Source organism: Haemaphysalis longicornis, unplaced genomic scaffold (genome assembly GCF_048455015.1).
Source record: "Haemaphysalis longicornis isolate Haplotype H1 unplaced genomic scaffold, Haemaphysalis longicornis Haplotype H1 scaffold_4, whole genome shotgun sequence".
In the NCBI taxonomy this organism is placed as follows: domain Eukaryota; kingdom Metazoa; phylum Arthropoda; class Arachnida; order Ixodida; family Ixodidae; genus Haemaphysalis; species Haemaphysalis longicornis.
The window spans coordinates 133118299-133135183 of record NW_027526361.1 but is presented as its reverse complement, the minus strand read 5'-3'; the positions used below and the strand labels follow the sequence as shown (position 1 = coordinate 133135183).

Here is a 16885-nt window from a genome sequence, read left to right as displayed (position 1 = left end):
GCCAGGAATCAAACCCGCATTCTTGGGTTCAGCAGCACAATCACTGGCTTTTTCCTCTGAGTGAAAATTGCATATCATTTATTGCAGCAGCACAAAATTTATCGTCCTTGCTTGGCCTATTTGTGCAGCCTGTTTGTGTCTAGCACCACCTTGATTGAAGGCTCCCCTGTAGCTGTGCGTGTGGCAAAGAATTTACTTTTCTCGCAACATTTTTGGTCGTAAAGAAGCCTTTGGAAATAAAGGATCAGTCTTTTTCTAAATGAGGCCGACCAGATCAAGGTTTTCGCTTCCCAAATGCCTGGAAGGCACTGAAACAGCATTCCCACAGTTGCCCATTTCTTTCAATTCCAGGGGCCACGCACGGGCATACCTCAAGGATTTGGAAGCCATCCGACCCACAGCCATCCTAGGTGAGTGTTCTGGAAAGCACGTTTCTCTTGCTCTTAATTAGAGATAACGGTTTGGAGATTGGACAACTTGACTCAAATGCTAGCAGCCTCGGTATTTTTCATAGAGCAAAGAAAAGTTAGTAGAGGGCCCGCTGGCCACCGGCGCATTGGGAGAAGTGGGGAGCAAGTGACACTGTTTAGTCAGCTCATTGGAGGCCACTGGCAACCGCTTCCTGTCTTGTGTAAGGCAGTTATGTTCATATGCATTTTTTACGCTTATTCATCGTGTGTTAAAGGGCTGCCTTACCACTTTCTGCTTGGACTCGTAACGTTTAAGGCCGTTTCGTCTCATTGCCAAATATAAACGTGAACTGCATTGCTGGGGAAGTACTTCGAGGGGTGCAAATCTGACTTGCGCATTTCTCTCCCCCGCAGACATCATCCACTCGGGCGAATGCATGGCTGTCAAGGAGGGAGTCAAGCTTCCTCAAAGAGGCAAGTGTGCAAATCCTTCCTGTCTGCGCGTTTCATGCAGTGCAAACACCGTGCTTGTGTTGGGAAGCTGAGGAAGTGGTCTGGAGGGGACATTTTTCCGCAATGTCACTTACTTCTGATGCATCTTGTGACAGTTTTGACAACGCTTTTAATTAATCGTGGACTATCTGGAACAATCATTGGTAATTTGTAGATATGGGACATTTTTCCGCAATGTCACTTCTGATGCATCTTGTGACAGTTTTGACAACGCTTTTAATTAATCGTGGACTATCTGGAACAATTATTGGTAATTTGTAGATATTATGTCATAGCCCCAAGGGGCCTACACACGATGAACAGGCTCTGACATGTCGAAACTTGTTTGCAGAATTGAGCTGGCTTCACCGCCACACACGGAACTTCCCCGCAGTGCATGCAACTTGTATCATGCGCGCACAGGGTCATGGCGAAGCACTTTGTGCCAAATTGTAACACAGGCCTAAGTATGGGACAGGGCAAGCGAGCACTCGTGCTTGCACACAGACAAGCACTGAGACGGTGGTGGCCGTAGGAAAAATCATGCAGTGATGTAAGCTTGGCGAATGATACTTGTACTGCCCAAGGAACTAAGCAGGCATTGGAAAAATAGAGGAGGTGCGAATGAGAACTTGCCTTTGACAGCTTTGGTTTTACTTGTGACATTGCTTGACAAAGTTGACCACACAGCTTTCTCTTCTCACGTAAAGAGACATGGGTGGTAGAAGACTTGCGCAGTGGTATCGTGGCATCATCGCTTGCAAAAAGCTGTCTTCTAAAACTTCTTGCCAATTACACTTGAACCGTAGAGCACTTGGATAGGGCTCCAGCACTCACCGCCATTCATTGTGTCAATGAAATGTGTACAAGTGGAAGCTTACGGAAGTGTTTTTGCATCCCCCTAATGCAGTAGAACCTTGTTACAAGAGACACTGTTACAAGGAACACTTGGTTATAAGAGACATTTGAAAAGGGCTTGGTTGGTTTTCCTATGTTCACCATGTTGGCAACAATGCATACAAGAGACACTTTCTTACTAAGGACAACTTTTTTGGTCTCTAGAGGACATTCTTTACTATGTAGAAGAGACACGATGAACAGGGGACCTTATATGAAAGGCCTTGTGGATTGGATAACTGCACTGAAGATGAAGCTGAGAGGTTCCAGAAACTTTTGAGGAGTTTGTGTCTGCAGATGTGGACGTTGTGTGTTTGAGGAGCCTGCAGATAATGTGATTCTTGTGCAAGTAAATGGTGCCCTAGAGGATGAACCAGAGGAGGAGAATGGTGACGGGGGCATTGTAAGACAGAAAGTGTCAGCAGTTTACCTACAAAAGTTGGGAAGGAAGCTAATACAATCTGCAGCCCCTGAAACTACTATGAATGACTTTGTTAAGCCACAGTGAGAACTTTCTCGCTTTGTTACTGATTTAGCACAAAGTGGTCATGTTCAACTTGGCACTGTTCTTAGAATTTTTGGTTACAAGAGACCTTGGTTGCAGGAGACACGTTTCCCGGGGGGCCCCTTGAGTGTCTTTTGTAATGAGGTTTTACTGTAGTAGTCAAATGAAACCCACAAGCTTTGTCTTCGAAAAAATTTCTGTTTGAGTTGTTTGTATTATCTAGTTGCAGTTTTTGATTGGTGCAAGAAAATGTTTTATTTGTCCTGGGGTTTCACAAGTTATGCCAGAAGTTGCACCCAGAAAGCCTGAATACTTTCTGTCCTGCTGCCATTCTGAGCACAGAGTGAAATACCGGGTTCAGTGAGTTTACGAAGGTTCGGTGACCAGCGGGCAGTCTGGTTGTGCGTAGGGTTGCCACGTGGCCGGTTTTTGACCGGCCCGACCGTTTTTTTGCACAGCGGGCCGTTTGCCGTTTCATATCTAAAACCGGCCGTCAGGCCACGATTGTGACCGTTCTGGCGTTTTATAATGCGTCAATTCAGCAACTACAACGATAAATATGTGCCGACAAGCTGCGCAAAGACACGTGGGCAGGGAATATACGTCACATGTTTCCAGAAAATCGTGTTCACATTTCCCTTTTAGGTACTCTTATTCACTTTCTGCACAAATAATATGCTGATTTTTCACTAGGAAAACGCTAAAATGACGGGCATTGCATGGCAAAAAAAAAAAAAAAAGAAACACGTGGCGTCTGTTTTTCATTGCAAATTCAACAATCTATATACCCCCCTCTGGAGGGGCGGTTTTCTTTTTGGGGGAAAGGTGGCAACCCTAGTTGTGCGCTTGAACAGGAATATTCTTGCCAGCACAGCTAGCTGAAACAAGGCACCCTGTTAGTAGGAGGTGTATGGGTAAGCTGGTGTTGTGTGTGTGTGCATTTGCAGGCACGTGCAGCCGTTGTGGCTACATCTCGAGCCAGCAGTTCTGCAAGGCCTGTGTGCTCCTTGAAGGGCTCAACCGGGGTGTACCGAGGTGAGTGGCGCCAACTGTGTTTCTTCTGGGTGATTGCAAGATTTGTAGTTCAATAAAATTGACAGTTGGGCTAGTTGGTTTTGATTCATCGTAAGTAGCGCTAGATACAGGACACAGAAGAGAAGACACACACGACGGCGCTAACTCACAACAGTTGTGAGTTAGCGCCGTCGTGTGTGTCTTCTCTTCTGTGTCCCGTATCTACCGCTACTTACGATGAGTGCAAGATTGTTGCAAAATTCGTGAATCCTGATTGTGAGGGAATGTTTGTTGCTCATATTTTGAGAGCGACAAGGTACAGCGAGACATCACTTGCACGAAGCTCACTGGCTTTAACATTTACAAATATACAAAGTGCTCTGAAATCCAGAATCAGCCAGGCATTGTGCCCAGTGCCATGTTTGCATCGCAAAGTAATGCGTTGGATATCAAGGGGCATTGAAGTCGCATACAAGTTGCTTTAGGTCGATAGATTAGCTCACTGAGAACATGAATATACCACTCATATGCGTAGCTTTTTTAAAAATAAGGTAGAAAATAGGGAAAATCGGAAGACGAGTGCCACTGCACTGGCTATACTACGCAACTTGCACCAGAAGTGCTCAAATTGTCAGGCGTGGAAGCATCTTTCCTGGCTGCTGCTGGATGGCGCTACTCGTCCATACTTGGGGCGGCGGTACCGCTTTTCGAGAGAGTGTGCGAGCTGCGCACGAGCAGTTGGTTTGAGGCCAACATTCCCGGGGTCTCAAAAGTCCAATATGTTTTTTTTTAACAAAGCGTCAGTACTGATCACAGGTCTCATGAAGGAACATTTTGCTTAGCATTCTGGAGCTGTGAAGGACGTGAGAGTTGGGAAAGCACGACTCATTTGACTGAAACTGTCAAAGGCTTTCTTTTGAAGCAATGTGCTTGCTTGGTTGATTTCTTCAAGACTTCTCTTTTTCTTACTGTCATTAAATTTTGAGCAGTGTACAGTACTTCTTGGGGCAATATAGTCACTAGGGTTGTTTTCATGGGGAAGTGTACATATGTGCAAAAATGGTCAGAAGGGCGTCAAAATTGGTTTATTTTCCGTTCTAAACTTTTCCCACTCACAAGGTTTGCGATTTAAAAACGGAGAAAGCAGGCGTTTTTACACCTTCCAAATATCGATGGTCCCAAATTCCTCATCTCTTCTTAGCACAGAACTGAGTACGAAATTTGCAACGAGGCTTTTGCCAAATGCAGAACACAATAAATCAATGGCCCACTTTTTTGGGAGAGAAAATGGTAAACCCCAAATTTTGCAGTGCGTTTTCCTCCCTGGAGTCCAGGTTCAGGCAAAAAACATGTGTGGCGACCACTGCGCACAAACCTGCGCAGCCTCCGTCTCGTCACTGTTTAGCCCAGCGTGACACGGCCACTCGCTGCAACACGTTTCCGATAAGGGACAGCGACACCGCAGTTTCGCCGGAGGCTTACGTCACCACTGGGGTCGATAAAACCCAAGCCGCTAAGCTCGAGATTATGATTGTTCCTCTTACCTTTTGAGCGCAGGCTGGCATGCTTGCCCCGCTGCTGCTTCCACGTTAATAAACAGTTATGTTTTATGTTGGGATGCTGCCTTCTACCGACGTGGCACCCCACACACGTGTCAAGAAATTGGCTTTAAATGCCTGACTTCTTCATTTTGTGCTATACAAGCAGTGCCATTGAGGTCATCAATACTGAAGCTTTTTTGTTTATGTTGGTTGTCTTCCACAAAAGAAAGAAAAAACTTGTTTGCTTCGTTCTTTATATCTTGCTTCTGGTTTTTGTCTGCACAAAACCGGAGTTATTTGCCACGACTTCAGCACTTCTGGAAGCATTTTGAAAACAATGTTCAATGATGTTCTGTATACTTGCCCGCTGTCATTATGGGAAAGGGTCCTTAAATTATTGCTCTTCTTTTTCCAGGTTGGGAGTCGGCAAAAGCTCGAAGGACAAGGCAAAGGTAAGGGTAGCAGGCATTTGTATTTTCACTGCAGATCATTCGTCTATCATTGCAGAGGGCCCCGGTTCAAAGACTAGGGAATTAGGCCAAAAGAAACGCCCGACTTTCTGCACTAGACTCTGATGAAAACTTGCATAGGGACAAAGCAGGAGCTGACAAAAAACGTCGGATTTAATAAAAACTAGAGATATGTGGCTGTAATTTATGTATTTTAGCACCTTTGTTTAAAAATGTCTTACAGCAGCAGCACAAGAATGGGAGCACTTATGGGAGGGAATCTTTTGATCCAAACATCTCCAACTAGAAAGGAGTGAGCTTTCTGACCACTGTTCTAGTTTGTAGTGACAAAACCTTGTCAAAGGCGTAGCGCAGTGTTTTACCATTGAGGCGGGACGTTGTTTTACCTGAAGAGAAGCATTGTCAACTCTTTAGGAAATATGGCCAATTTTTAGTTCTCATATTAGGTGGCCACAAAATATCCAAACCAGGAAGTAGTGCTCTTCACTGATCAGGTCATTTAAAAACTTGGCCGAAAGATTTTTTCTTTCTTCCTAGGCTTTAACTCTTTCGTTACGGCAGAAAAACGGCCGATTTTAAGTGCTTCGACAAAACATTTTTTTTCTCTTGAGCTACTGAACACACGTAGCCTTGCTATGCATGAAATTGTAGCTTATATATTGCTCTTCCAAACACTAAGCAGCAGTTTTGTTAAAGGTACAATAACTTACAGTTCATTCGTCAAGTAATCAGGAAAAAGCCCCCAAGAAAAACATACGAAAAACACAAATCGGCACTTTTACTGAGACTAAAAATTATTTCAGGTATTTTAAGATATACAAATTGTTCCTACGTTCCTTGGCTATGATTCAATATATAACTCAACAGTGTACACCAAGTTTTTGCTTTTTGAGGGCCCGTCAACCTAGCGCAACTGACGGCTGTGCCACGCCGCGAGGGTACTCAAGGGTGAGTGAGTCTCTGTAAAACGTGCATCCAAGTACCGTACTTACCCGATTCTAACGCGCACTTTTTTTCCGGAAAAATAGGTCGAAAAATCGCATGCATCGGATACGAAACCGAAACCGAAACAGCGGAAATTTCGTCCCACCCATCGCCATCGCCATGTCAAGACGGCACCAAAGCTTTTAGCAACGATTTTTCGGACGCAGGAAGCATAGGCGATAGGCGCCTAGGCTTTTCGATCGGCGTTCACACAAATCGTCACATCGTTCCACTTGCGCGCTTGATAACAGCAATGGCAGCAGCGGCTCTCACGCGTTCAAAATGAGCGGTCGGCTGAAGCGTGCGCCTCTGAAAGCAGCTCGCGGGATGGGCGTGTGAGGTGTGGGCCACGATCCCATCGACCATGGTTGAACGTTAGTTCAGAAGTGTGGCATCGCGAACGTGCTTGGCGGCACCGAGGACGAGATGTTGTGGTCAGTGGAGAGCTACGAGGGGTGAGATGAGTGAGATTACTTCGGGAAATAAATCACCCGTTTCTCTCGCATTCTATTTTCTTGCTCACACAGTTCCGTTCGCGTTACAATCGGAGGTGCAAGTTTTTTATTTTTTTTGTCAGGAAAATCGGGTGCGCGTTAGAATCGGGTAATTACGGTATACTCTTTTGTGTCCTCGCACAAAATTCTTACCAGTTCGGTGGTAAAAAAACAAGAAAAAAAAACGAGCGCTCTCGACAAGCGTCGCACCTGAACCCTGCAGGGCTAATCTGACACGAGCGCCAGGTTATCTTGAAGCTGATAGCGCGATATAGCGCTGTGCATTTCGCAAAATATCCCGGCCGTACGTTCTCGAGACCCTAAACACAAAATCAAAACCGCAGTCGTCAGAAAGAAGCACGTTTTGTTTATAAATACAGCGCGGAGTCACAACGAAATTACCTGCCAGCGCTTGTTGAAGTGCGAGGCACCTGAACCGGAGCTTCGTCGTCCTAACTGAAATCTGAAGATCCCACATCATTGCTTGACCCCTCACTGCTGCTGAAATGAGAAAAATCGACAGCAGGAGCTGCCCAAGTGCTTGCTACAGCAGTCCGACTGTGCGGAGCGCGGCGTGAACCCGACGCCATTTTTTCTCCTCCTCCCCTCCCCCTTCGGTTCAAATTTCTCTTGCTACGCCGCCACCACACGAGACACATAAACAAACGAAACCGAAATTGAAAGAGAAGTTGGCAATGAACACACCAGATGGGGATAGTTGTCTGTGGAGCGAGGGTTTCAGATTTTGCGGGAGATTTAAAATCATCGGACGCCGGCTTCCGATTGCCTATGGCGCCGTCGTGAAAGAGTTAAAGACTGGGCATTGTTTCATCATTCGAATGATGTCACTCGAGCCATATTTCAGCTATTGGCTGGCTTCTTATTAGTTGTAGCATAAGTGCACTTGGTAGCCACTTAAAAGAAAATTGCAACGAAAGCAAAGTGGGGGCCAGATCTGCCGGGACGAGCAAATCGTGCATTGATGCTCTATGCTGACGTTAACTGTAGCTCTCGAAGTGCTTCTAGGCGTGAAGGAAAGAGTGAAAGCACTTATCAGCACCACTTTAGAGTCTCTTGAAATGGAAGTGGTTCTTTTTTTTGCGGATGCATTGTTTTCTTTCTGACAGCTTTGTTCCCTTGGGAACTTTCCTCTCAATTTACTTGGCTGAGGAGGCGATGGGAGCAATGATTACTTGCTTGCTGTTATAGTTGTGCTAAAAAAAAGTAATAAAAGTGCACATAAAATGGGCAGCAAAACAAGGACGTTTAAATGCCAACTCGTGGAAGCTGCAGATCACACCGGGTTTGCAGCGTGGTTGCTAAAGTGAACACGGCATATATTTCAGCACGACATACCGTAGGTGAAAAGCGAGATTTGCGCATTTTATGAAACAATTGCAGAAGCCCAATGCCTGAAAAATGTCTGACGGCGGATTAAAAGTGGGGCATGTATTGGTTGTTGGGGCGTAGCCAGTATTTTTGAGTTGTGGCTTCTTTAGTTGTGAGGCTGTCAGTGTGTGCCTCGGGAAATTAAGCGTTGTTTCCACCTTTGCCCGGACTCCAGTTATTACCACACTGATGAACTTTAGATAGTGTTGTGCAAAGAATGCGGCTGGTATAACGGGCTGTAATTATTTATTTCCTTTATTTAGAAGTTGAACCTCGTTGATTTGAACTCGCTTAGTTTGAACTTCTAGTTTATTTAAATGGGTGCTGCGGTCATGGCAAAGCTGTGTGTATTGAAATAGCTTTCGATAATTTGAACTTCTTTTAATTCAAACTAGTTTTCATGCCCCTTCGAGTCCGAATTAACGAGGTTCAACTGTATTTCACACTGCCTGTTGCACCTCACTGATGGATTTGCATGGCCCACCTAACTTCAATTTTGTAAATAACACACATGGAATGAGAATGGGCCACAAAACGGAAATAGCCTCTTTTTAAATCCTTTTTTTTTTTTTTAAACCACAATGCATGTTTATTTGGTGGGCTTGGCTACATAGGTAACCTTACTTTATTTGATATATATTTTTTTTTCTGCTCAGTTTGCTGAACTCCAAGAGTCTGCCTCATCGGACCCCGACCCCAAGCTTCCCGAAGTCAAATTGGAATCGGCAAACCGGCGTGGAGCTTTGTTAGACTGGTGATGAGGGATGTGCGAAATTTGGACTGCCTGAGCGCTGGGCCCTCTGAATCCAAAGTGCCATTAACTTTCCCCGTCCATTGTTTCAAATGCGCTCGAATTATTTTGTCACTTTGAAGTGTTTCCAAAAAATGGCGGCCTCCTTTGGGGTGGGGCAGCCGTCTGCTAAGGCGCCGTGCCTTTTTCCTGCCTCAACTGTTGAAGCACATGTTTCGCTGTAAGGTATAATATCACGAAATCGGGGCCCTATGCCCACTTTGAATGTATTGAACGGCTTTGTTCGATTCAATCACCAGCAATAGTGATGGTGTCGTTTTCCCGTGTGGATGACTCCTTCGCTAGAATTTTTCAATAGGTGGTGTCTTCTGTCTTGCACGGGTGTAGTGACCTGTTGGTGTTTTCTTTAACAGCGAAGCTGTTGAGCAAATCGTTTGTGTAGGGTGTCCGCAGTTAACAATACCAAGAAAATGCTGAGCGCCTGTGCACACGGGTTTTGAGCGCACGTCCGTTAAGCTAAGCGTACCCGCTTAGGAAGATTGGCCAACATTGGTTGGCCAACATTGGCCACAAAAAAAGCACTTGCTCAGAATGAGAAAGACATGTCATAGCGTACGCCGCTCATACGTTCGTTCTAGTGTCGTCGTGCGCATGCGTTCTGTACCATAGAAGAGCCGCGACTTGAATGTCGAAGCTGCTGTAAGTGATCATTGACTCCACATGGCTCGACCGCGGATAGTTTGTGCAGCCGAGGAAGAAGCCGCGCTTCAAGAGGCTTGGCATGCAAAACATCCGCTAGAGATGGTAAGTCGCACTTGCGAGTGGCGTACAAAAACGCCGAGCAAAACGACGAGGTCACTCTGGCCTTGACCAACATAAGTTCATTGAAATGCCATGCCGCCGACGTCAGCCATGACACCACAACGATACTGAAACTCAACTTTGTGTCCGTCAGCGATCACCTATAACAGCTTCGCCATTCAAGTCTTGCGTGCAAGTGCAAGCTTCCCTGAATATTTTTGTATCACAAAAGGGATCCTTTGACAAATATTTTTTCACAGAGTAGTTATCTCACGGATCTGGAAAACCAGAAGCATATGTCAGCGTCGTGTGGCTGCAAGGGAAGTGGCTTCGTATGTTTTCGGAGCGGAGTGCAACAGTACAGCTCTCTACGCAGGCCGGGAAAAGCTTGCCGCAGTGATGAAGTGTGATTTGCTTTGCATAAGTTTGGGCAACCCATGTTGAGGTTCACACCCCACAGATCATTTTCTTCATGTAGCGGCCGTTTGTAGCATCATTGCACAGTGCATGCATGCAGTGGAAAGCTGCACTGTGCCATTGTAGTGGCTCGAGTACCGCTGCCAGTTACGCATTTGGCCATGGGTCAGGACACAGTAGGCATGCCTCGTTGATTTCAAAATCGTTGATATCATCGACAAGAGTGCTCACTTTGAAGGTAAGGTGAGGGTTCCTTAAAATTTCACGCTACTATGTCTCCGGCAGCGCAGCTTTGCACTTTCCACCACTGAGTGAGCCACAGCTTGGTGGCCATTAGAGCGGAGCTTGCTTTATTGGTGTGCCCACCATATTCACTCATCTTACCAGTGCCAAGAAGTATTGAGATTTGGGGCTAGCTGCATCCTTGGGGCCCTATGGGGACAAGATGATGCTGATGCTTAGATGCCCTATTTTTTGAAGCTGACATGCTACGCTTGCTGACCAGTGACAAAATATACATCATTCTTATGAGTTCTAATAATATTTGATAGGTATTATGAACATACACGTTGGTATGTTTTCATCGTCGGTCCATCACAAATTCACAAGCAATCAAAACGCTGCATGGGCGGGCAGCTCAGACGAAAGAAAAGAAAAGCGTTTTGTTAGAAATATTTTGTTATCCCATATATGCCCAAACTGAGAAAAAATTGCAAAACAAATATTTTTTGCCACAAAAGGGGCACTTCTGCTATAAACAAAAAGTGCCGTTTTTTTATCTACAGTTACTTTAAGGCAGCACTATTTTCAAAGCTGTCCTACATGTAGGACACTGGGCTTTAGGGGGGCTATGTGCGGGTGTGGTAGACCTTGAAGCACTTCACGTGCACACCCACGTTGCACTTCGCACAAGCAATGAATGCACCTTGTCTGCTTGGCTTGAGGAATAAGAATATGATCAGTGCGATCAAAACGACTTTCTGCCTGAATGGCGGACTGGCGGGCTTTACCACGGGAGGGCTTGCATGCGTATGTATTTCTTGAGGTAGGCCGTTGCAATAGACCTCCGAAAGGAAAAATGCTCGACGTTCCCATTCTTCAGCTTATACAGCTGCAAAGCATTGTTCACGGATGCATCGAGAAGGTTGGTAAACAGAGATGGGTATCACTTTTTTCCTCTCATGGCCGGTTGGTATTTGGAGACGTTTTGGTCCATTCTGCCTACACCTTCCATGTTGGCATTGTACTTAGCAATCAGTAACGGCTGGTTTACCGCAACTTTTGCCTTTTTTTCTCTTGAATATCGTTTCACCTGCTGCGTGTGGCTCCACACCATGCGCATTTGAAACTACAGTAACAACACTGTCGTCCACCCAGCGGCATACAATTACTTCGCTATCACTGTCCACTCTGCAGTCGAATGTGCCTCGGTCTTTACCTTTCATACTCCTTTGTGCAAAAAGTTGACATTTTTCAATCCTGTTTTCACGGACAGGTCCAGTGTATTTCACACCCAAAGTGGTCAGTTTGCAAGCAAGCTTCAAGCTCATGAAGAAATTGTCAAAAAACACGTGAAAACAGAGGTCAGTCTTAGCCTTGAGCCTGCCGACCATGTCCACCACAACAGAAACTCCGAGACCGAGGTCATTTTTGCTTTCAGTGGCCACGCCACATTTTTTTTTAGAGGGCTCAGTTGACAGCAAATAGCTGAGAGGTGTGCACAGGCACCACAGCTTGTATCCGAGTCTGATTGGTTTTCCTTTCATGAACTGTTTACACCCGTGCTTTGCAAAATATTCAAACATGCTTTCGTCGATGCTGTAGCATTCCAAAAGCGGTGCGTACAAAAGAAACTTCTGATTCAGAAGCCTGAATAACGGCCGCATCTTGGCAGATCTGAGGCAGGCTGTTGGGTGTCCGCAACATGCAGATTTGGAAAGATTGCTTCGAAACGGTTGCGCCTCATAGAGTTCGCAACAAGTTCGTTGTGGCAGTCTTCGGAAATTTCCCTTAACATTCTCCGGCGAGGTACAGGCACGTACCCGCTAAGAAGAAGCACGCCTGTGACACAATTCATTTCTTCTTCTGTTAACACCTAGGCTCCGATCTTTTTGGTCCGCATAGCGGTTAGTTTCTTTCGCAAGAAGTGTGACGACGTCGTCGTCGTCAAAGGATTTCTCAAACACTTCTGCCGGAGTGAGGAAACTTCTTTCATCCTGTTCGTTGGCCATCCACTCATTTTGAGGTAGTTTTGTCTTCAAGTCCCTCGTTTTCCATTTTGCGCTGGATTTTGTGACCTTCTTGGCTGGCTCAACCTCATCGTCTTCTTCACTTGACTCAACTAAGTCCCGGCCAACAATTTCCACTCAAAGGGCACTTCCAAGCAAGCGAGCCATGTCAGTGTCATTTTCATCCCCGCTTTATTCATCATTCGCTGGGGCTGCAAAATTGTCAGGTGGCAATATTGCCAGTGTGGAGGGCCCGCTGCCACCAGCATGAGCAAGGTCTAAAACATGGTTCGAAATTCTCGGTGGTGGTGTGTCCGCATACAACACCGGACACGGTATTCCTTCCCTCAAAAAAAGAAAAAAGAAGCATAACACGGGATCAGCTCGTATTCATATTATCTACTTAGCGTAAATGTTTGCCAGCGCATGTTTTTTTGTTATTATTATACATATAGAGACGCGAGCCATGCAGTGGGGTGAACAAAAAAAAATCTGAGAACCAGCACACGTGAATTACCAAAGCCTCTTCAAAGTGCCCACCAAAAAAAAAAACGACCCAAACTATTTCATTCATCTATTATACAGAGGGCGTGCCGTGTCCACAAGCGGCGTGTGAAAGAAGCAGTATTGCACTTATGCACTCGGTAAAATTACGTAGCAATTTATTCTGGTCACTCGCATCGCCCCATGACGCGTTATTTGTGCAGTGTTCTAAATATAGGACGGCTTGGTTCAGCTCATCGTAACTTATGACCGCCTGAATTTCGAACAGCACAACTGAGCCTTGTTAATTTCCCAATTCTTATGAGGCGGTCGAAACACTGAAATTATTTTACAGTAAATAAAGTGTCATAACGCACTTTTTCTTTGGCTTCATGGCGTCTTTCGTACGGAGTGAGCGTTCGCCTGGAGGGTGAAGTCCCGCACATGGCAGTAAGAAGGGCAAGCACTGTGTTCAGTGAATCCCTCATGTACATCTCCCTGCAAGCAGTACCGGGGGGAATACTTCCACCATCGAGGTGTTTTTGAAAGAAATTCGAAAGAAGTAACTTCGTTCGTTAACTTTTTATTCTCACACTTCTCGCCGGAGCGAATTTTAGCCGTCACTGAAGCGATGCTCATCCCTGGGCTCCTCCGGGTCGTTCTCCCGTTATTCCTTTCTGCCACCTCTGCTGCCCACTCGTCTAATTCCTGGGATTCTCTGGGCGGCCCTGTCCTGCCAGTGGTGGTGTCCCGATATGGTCAGAGATGCCTTCTAACTGCCTTGCCCACCACCGTGCAGTTGTGCCCGTTTTCTCCCTCTCCACCTCTGGACGGAAGGATTGCCCGAAGTTCCAACACTCCCTGTCACACCGAGACGAGGCTCATTCTACGCTGAAAGTGGTCATGTAATTTCCAAAGGGAACAGAAGCTGAACTGAACTGGACACTTTAACGTTTTTTTCTGCGGCACCCTGACCTCGCAAGAGTGGATTTTGCCGTCTCGGCCAGGAAAAACTGCTGTCATGGTGTCACTGCTGTCAAGACATTCCTACTCTGCCGGCATCCCCCCCGCTTGGTCCCAATATGGCGAGCGGCAGCCATTGAGGGACCCGAATTTCGCGACACTGCCCCCCCCACTTCCCCCGTCAAAAATGTTATTCCCAATAGCATTCAAACCAAACATACAAAGCGAAATTCGGGAACACACACACAAAAAACAAACCATTACACCAGCGCTGTGTGTGTAGCCTCCTTCCTTCTGTCCCGTCTTGAGCGCTGTTTTTTGTGTGAAGTATGAACCAACAGGCCCAAACACTCCCATTACACCAAGTAAACGGCCTCGACAAAAAAGCGCAACCCTCGGAAGTACAAACACATGTATACAGTACAAAGTAGCCGTGCACTAAAAATACAAATATTCGCACACACCTACACAACTACAACAAGTTGAGACAAAAAAAAAGGCACACACTGTTCATGCATTAATACCTACACTTATATGTACGTGTAATGAAGAAAAGCAAAAGAACCCCAAAGTACTACCAGAAACCTGGCAAAACTAGACCGCATAGTGCGGCACGGGGCACGCTAAACCATGCACCCGCAGATAGCTGCACGGTGGAGCAGACAAACACTTCCGGTATTTCAATAGGTCCTCCCATATACATGCAGGAGCTGAATAATTTCACTGCCCATAGGCGGCACTCCTCTATTGCTGACTACGCCCGTTCCCTCGGAAACAACTTCCGATTCGTAGATTCCCAAGGGTGGAACACGGCGGTTTTTCACTGTAGTAACCTCACCCCGCCCCCACTTGTTGGAGGCATCTGTGCAAAGCACCAAGGGTTGGTTGGAGCCGGCAACCTGCCAAACAGTTGCTCCGGAAAGAATCCGCTTCAGTCCATCGAAAGAGCGCTTCCGTTACCCCCGATACCACTAGTCTCGCTCCTCGTGCACAGGAATTCCATCTCTTTTCTCTTTCTCTGGCATCTTTCGTGCCAGCCGATCTTTATCGTGTACCGGGCACTCCCACTCAAGCGACTCGCGCTCCCTCTCTCCCTCGTCTTCCTCTTGGTGCTTTCGTGCTCTGCCCTCTCTCTCCTCTAAAAAAATACCCGAAGAGCGGTCCCTTCAATGCCCATCTCAACAAAGAGCAACTAGACACTCCAAATCTCTCATTCTGCCTGCCGCAGAAAGAACACCTAATTCCCGCTACCCTATGCCTCACGCCCCGGGCCAATCGTGGTTAGCGGTCCTGCCGTAGACGTCAGTTTGTCACAAAATTGCGCGAGGTAATTTAGGGGCCGATGTCTCGGACGGGAGGAGCGACAAACAACTCTCCCCTATGTGTGAATTCGAGAAGGTGGTTTGGACCAAGCTAATTGGCGGTAGGTCCATGCCTGATTGGCCGCTGGCGTGAGGCACGAGATGGGGCACGGGATAACCGTTTCAAAACAAAGCACATTTACTTCCTCCACGCACACAGGAAATACAGACTGACACAGAGGGTAATACAGACAAAGAAAATGAAGCTCGGCTTAGGAAACAGGCGACCGTAACACGAGGGGAGGAGTAAGGCAGGCTGGGGAGCTTCCCCCAACTACTCTAACAATAGGCCCGCTAGACATGTGTCTAGCGAGCCTATGTGTGTATGTGTGTGTGTGTACACGCCCGTACACCCAACACGGTACACCAAGAAGGGAGGATAATCAAGTTCGCGGAGTCTATGTGAAGGCGGAAGATAATAGAGAGGGCGATTTTAGAGTCTGCAGAAGAGTGGGGAAGAGGAGGATGCCTTAGCTCAGTTTGGTTGGTGGTCTCGCCGGGGAAGATGCGCCGGTCGTCTGCGGCGAGTCCCGCTGATTGATAGGCGACGCAGTTTGGGTTCACCTGGGCCGTGCACAGTCCCCTCCTCGAGGGGAATTCTCGGTGCCTGAAGTCGCCGCTGTCGTCGCACTCGGGGCTACACCGGAGCCCTCAGAACCGGCTGCCGCGTCACAACCGCACGACCTTCCACCGCCACTTCTCGCTTCCTTCTCCCCGCGAGGCGCAAACCCCGCGCGGCACCGAGCACACAGTCTTTCGGACCAGTGCGTCTTCCGAGAACCAAGCGGGTAGGACCTCCGTTGGCCGCGGCACTCTCGCCCCCTTTCTCACCGAAACACATGGCTCACTGACCCGTGGGCTGAAATGGCGGCGAAGACATTCCCACTCTGCCGGCATCCCCCCGCTTGGGGTCAATATGGCGAGTGAAAAAAAAAGACAGCCATTGAGGGACCCGAATTTCGCGACACATGGTCTGTTTTCCACAGCAGTGGTGGGCGGTCGTTGCTGATTCCAGGAACCCCTTTCTTCGTTTGCTTTGAGGCATAAGCTGGACGAAGCTCTCCGAGTATTCTCTGCGCCACACATAGCAGAACAGATGTATAGCATGTTTTTGCTTCTGCCAGAGCACTCGGAGCAAAGTCGCGGTGCTTTTCAAGAGTTTTTCCATAGATGCTAGGCCATCACTTGGTGACGCATGCAGACAGGAATTTTCCCTAACCCACTTCTGTATAGCTGCTACTACTCCTGCACAGTCAGCCGTCTTTGCAAAACATGCAGCGAAAGGGCAGATCTCGAGCACATAATATGGGCATGCTCAAAAGAACAAAAAGACCCACAAAGAATGAACATCTTTAATGAGGAGCAATGGGAGATGACACTACTCTGCTCCAAAGAACTAAGTTTTATCTGCATGTTTACTACATTTTGTACAAGTTAATACAGGCAGAAAGAGTGACATTTTAGTGACATTTTATACAGATTAATGAAGGCTTGCAACATGTTATACAAATTAATTGGGTGAGTATAAACCAAGGGTATACATGGCTAATAAAAGGCATCAAACAACATAATTAGCAGCGGCAATAAAGCAACATCAGTAACAGAAAAACAACAGCAAAAAAAAAAGCAACTGATAGATCAGGGGGCAAAAAAGATGCAACACACAAGGAAAATAATTTGGGGAC

The 16885-nt window shown here is 46.7% G+C and overlaps 1 protein-coding gene across 1 annotated transcript in view; it reads left to right on the top strand.

Annotated features, from left to right (window-relative positions):
* Positions 1–9022, top strand: part of Ctu1 (Cytosolic thiouridylase subunit 1) — a 36035-nt gene extending 27013 nt beyond the window's left edge. The window contains exons 11-15 of the mRNA XM_077707723.1: positions 352–410; positions 825–884; positions 3252–3339; positions 5275–5311; positions 8853–9022. Of these exons, the coding sequence (XP_077563849.1) occupies positions 352–410; positions 825–884; positions 3252–3339; positions 5275–5311; positions 8853–8954 (346 nt within the window). The 3' untranslated portion in view covers positions 8955–9022. The remainder of the gene's footprint in view (positions 1–351; positions 411–824; positions 885–3251; positions 3340–5274; positions 5312–8852) is intronic.
* The last annotated feature ends 7863 nt before the right edge of the window (positions 9023–16885 follow it).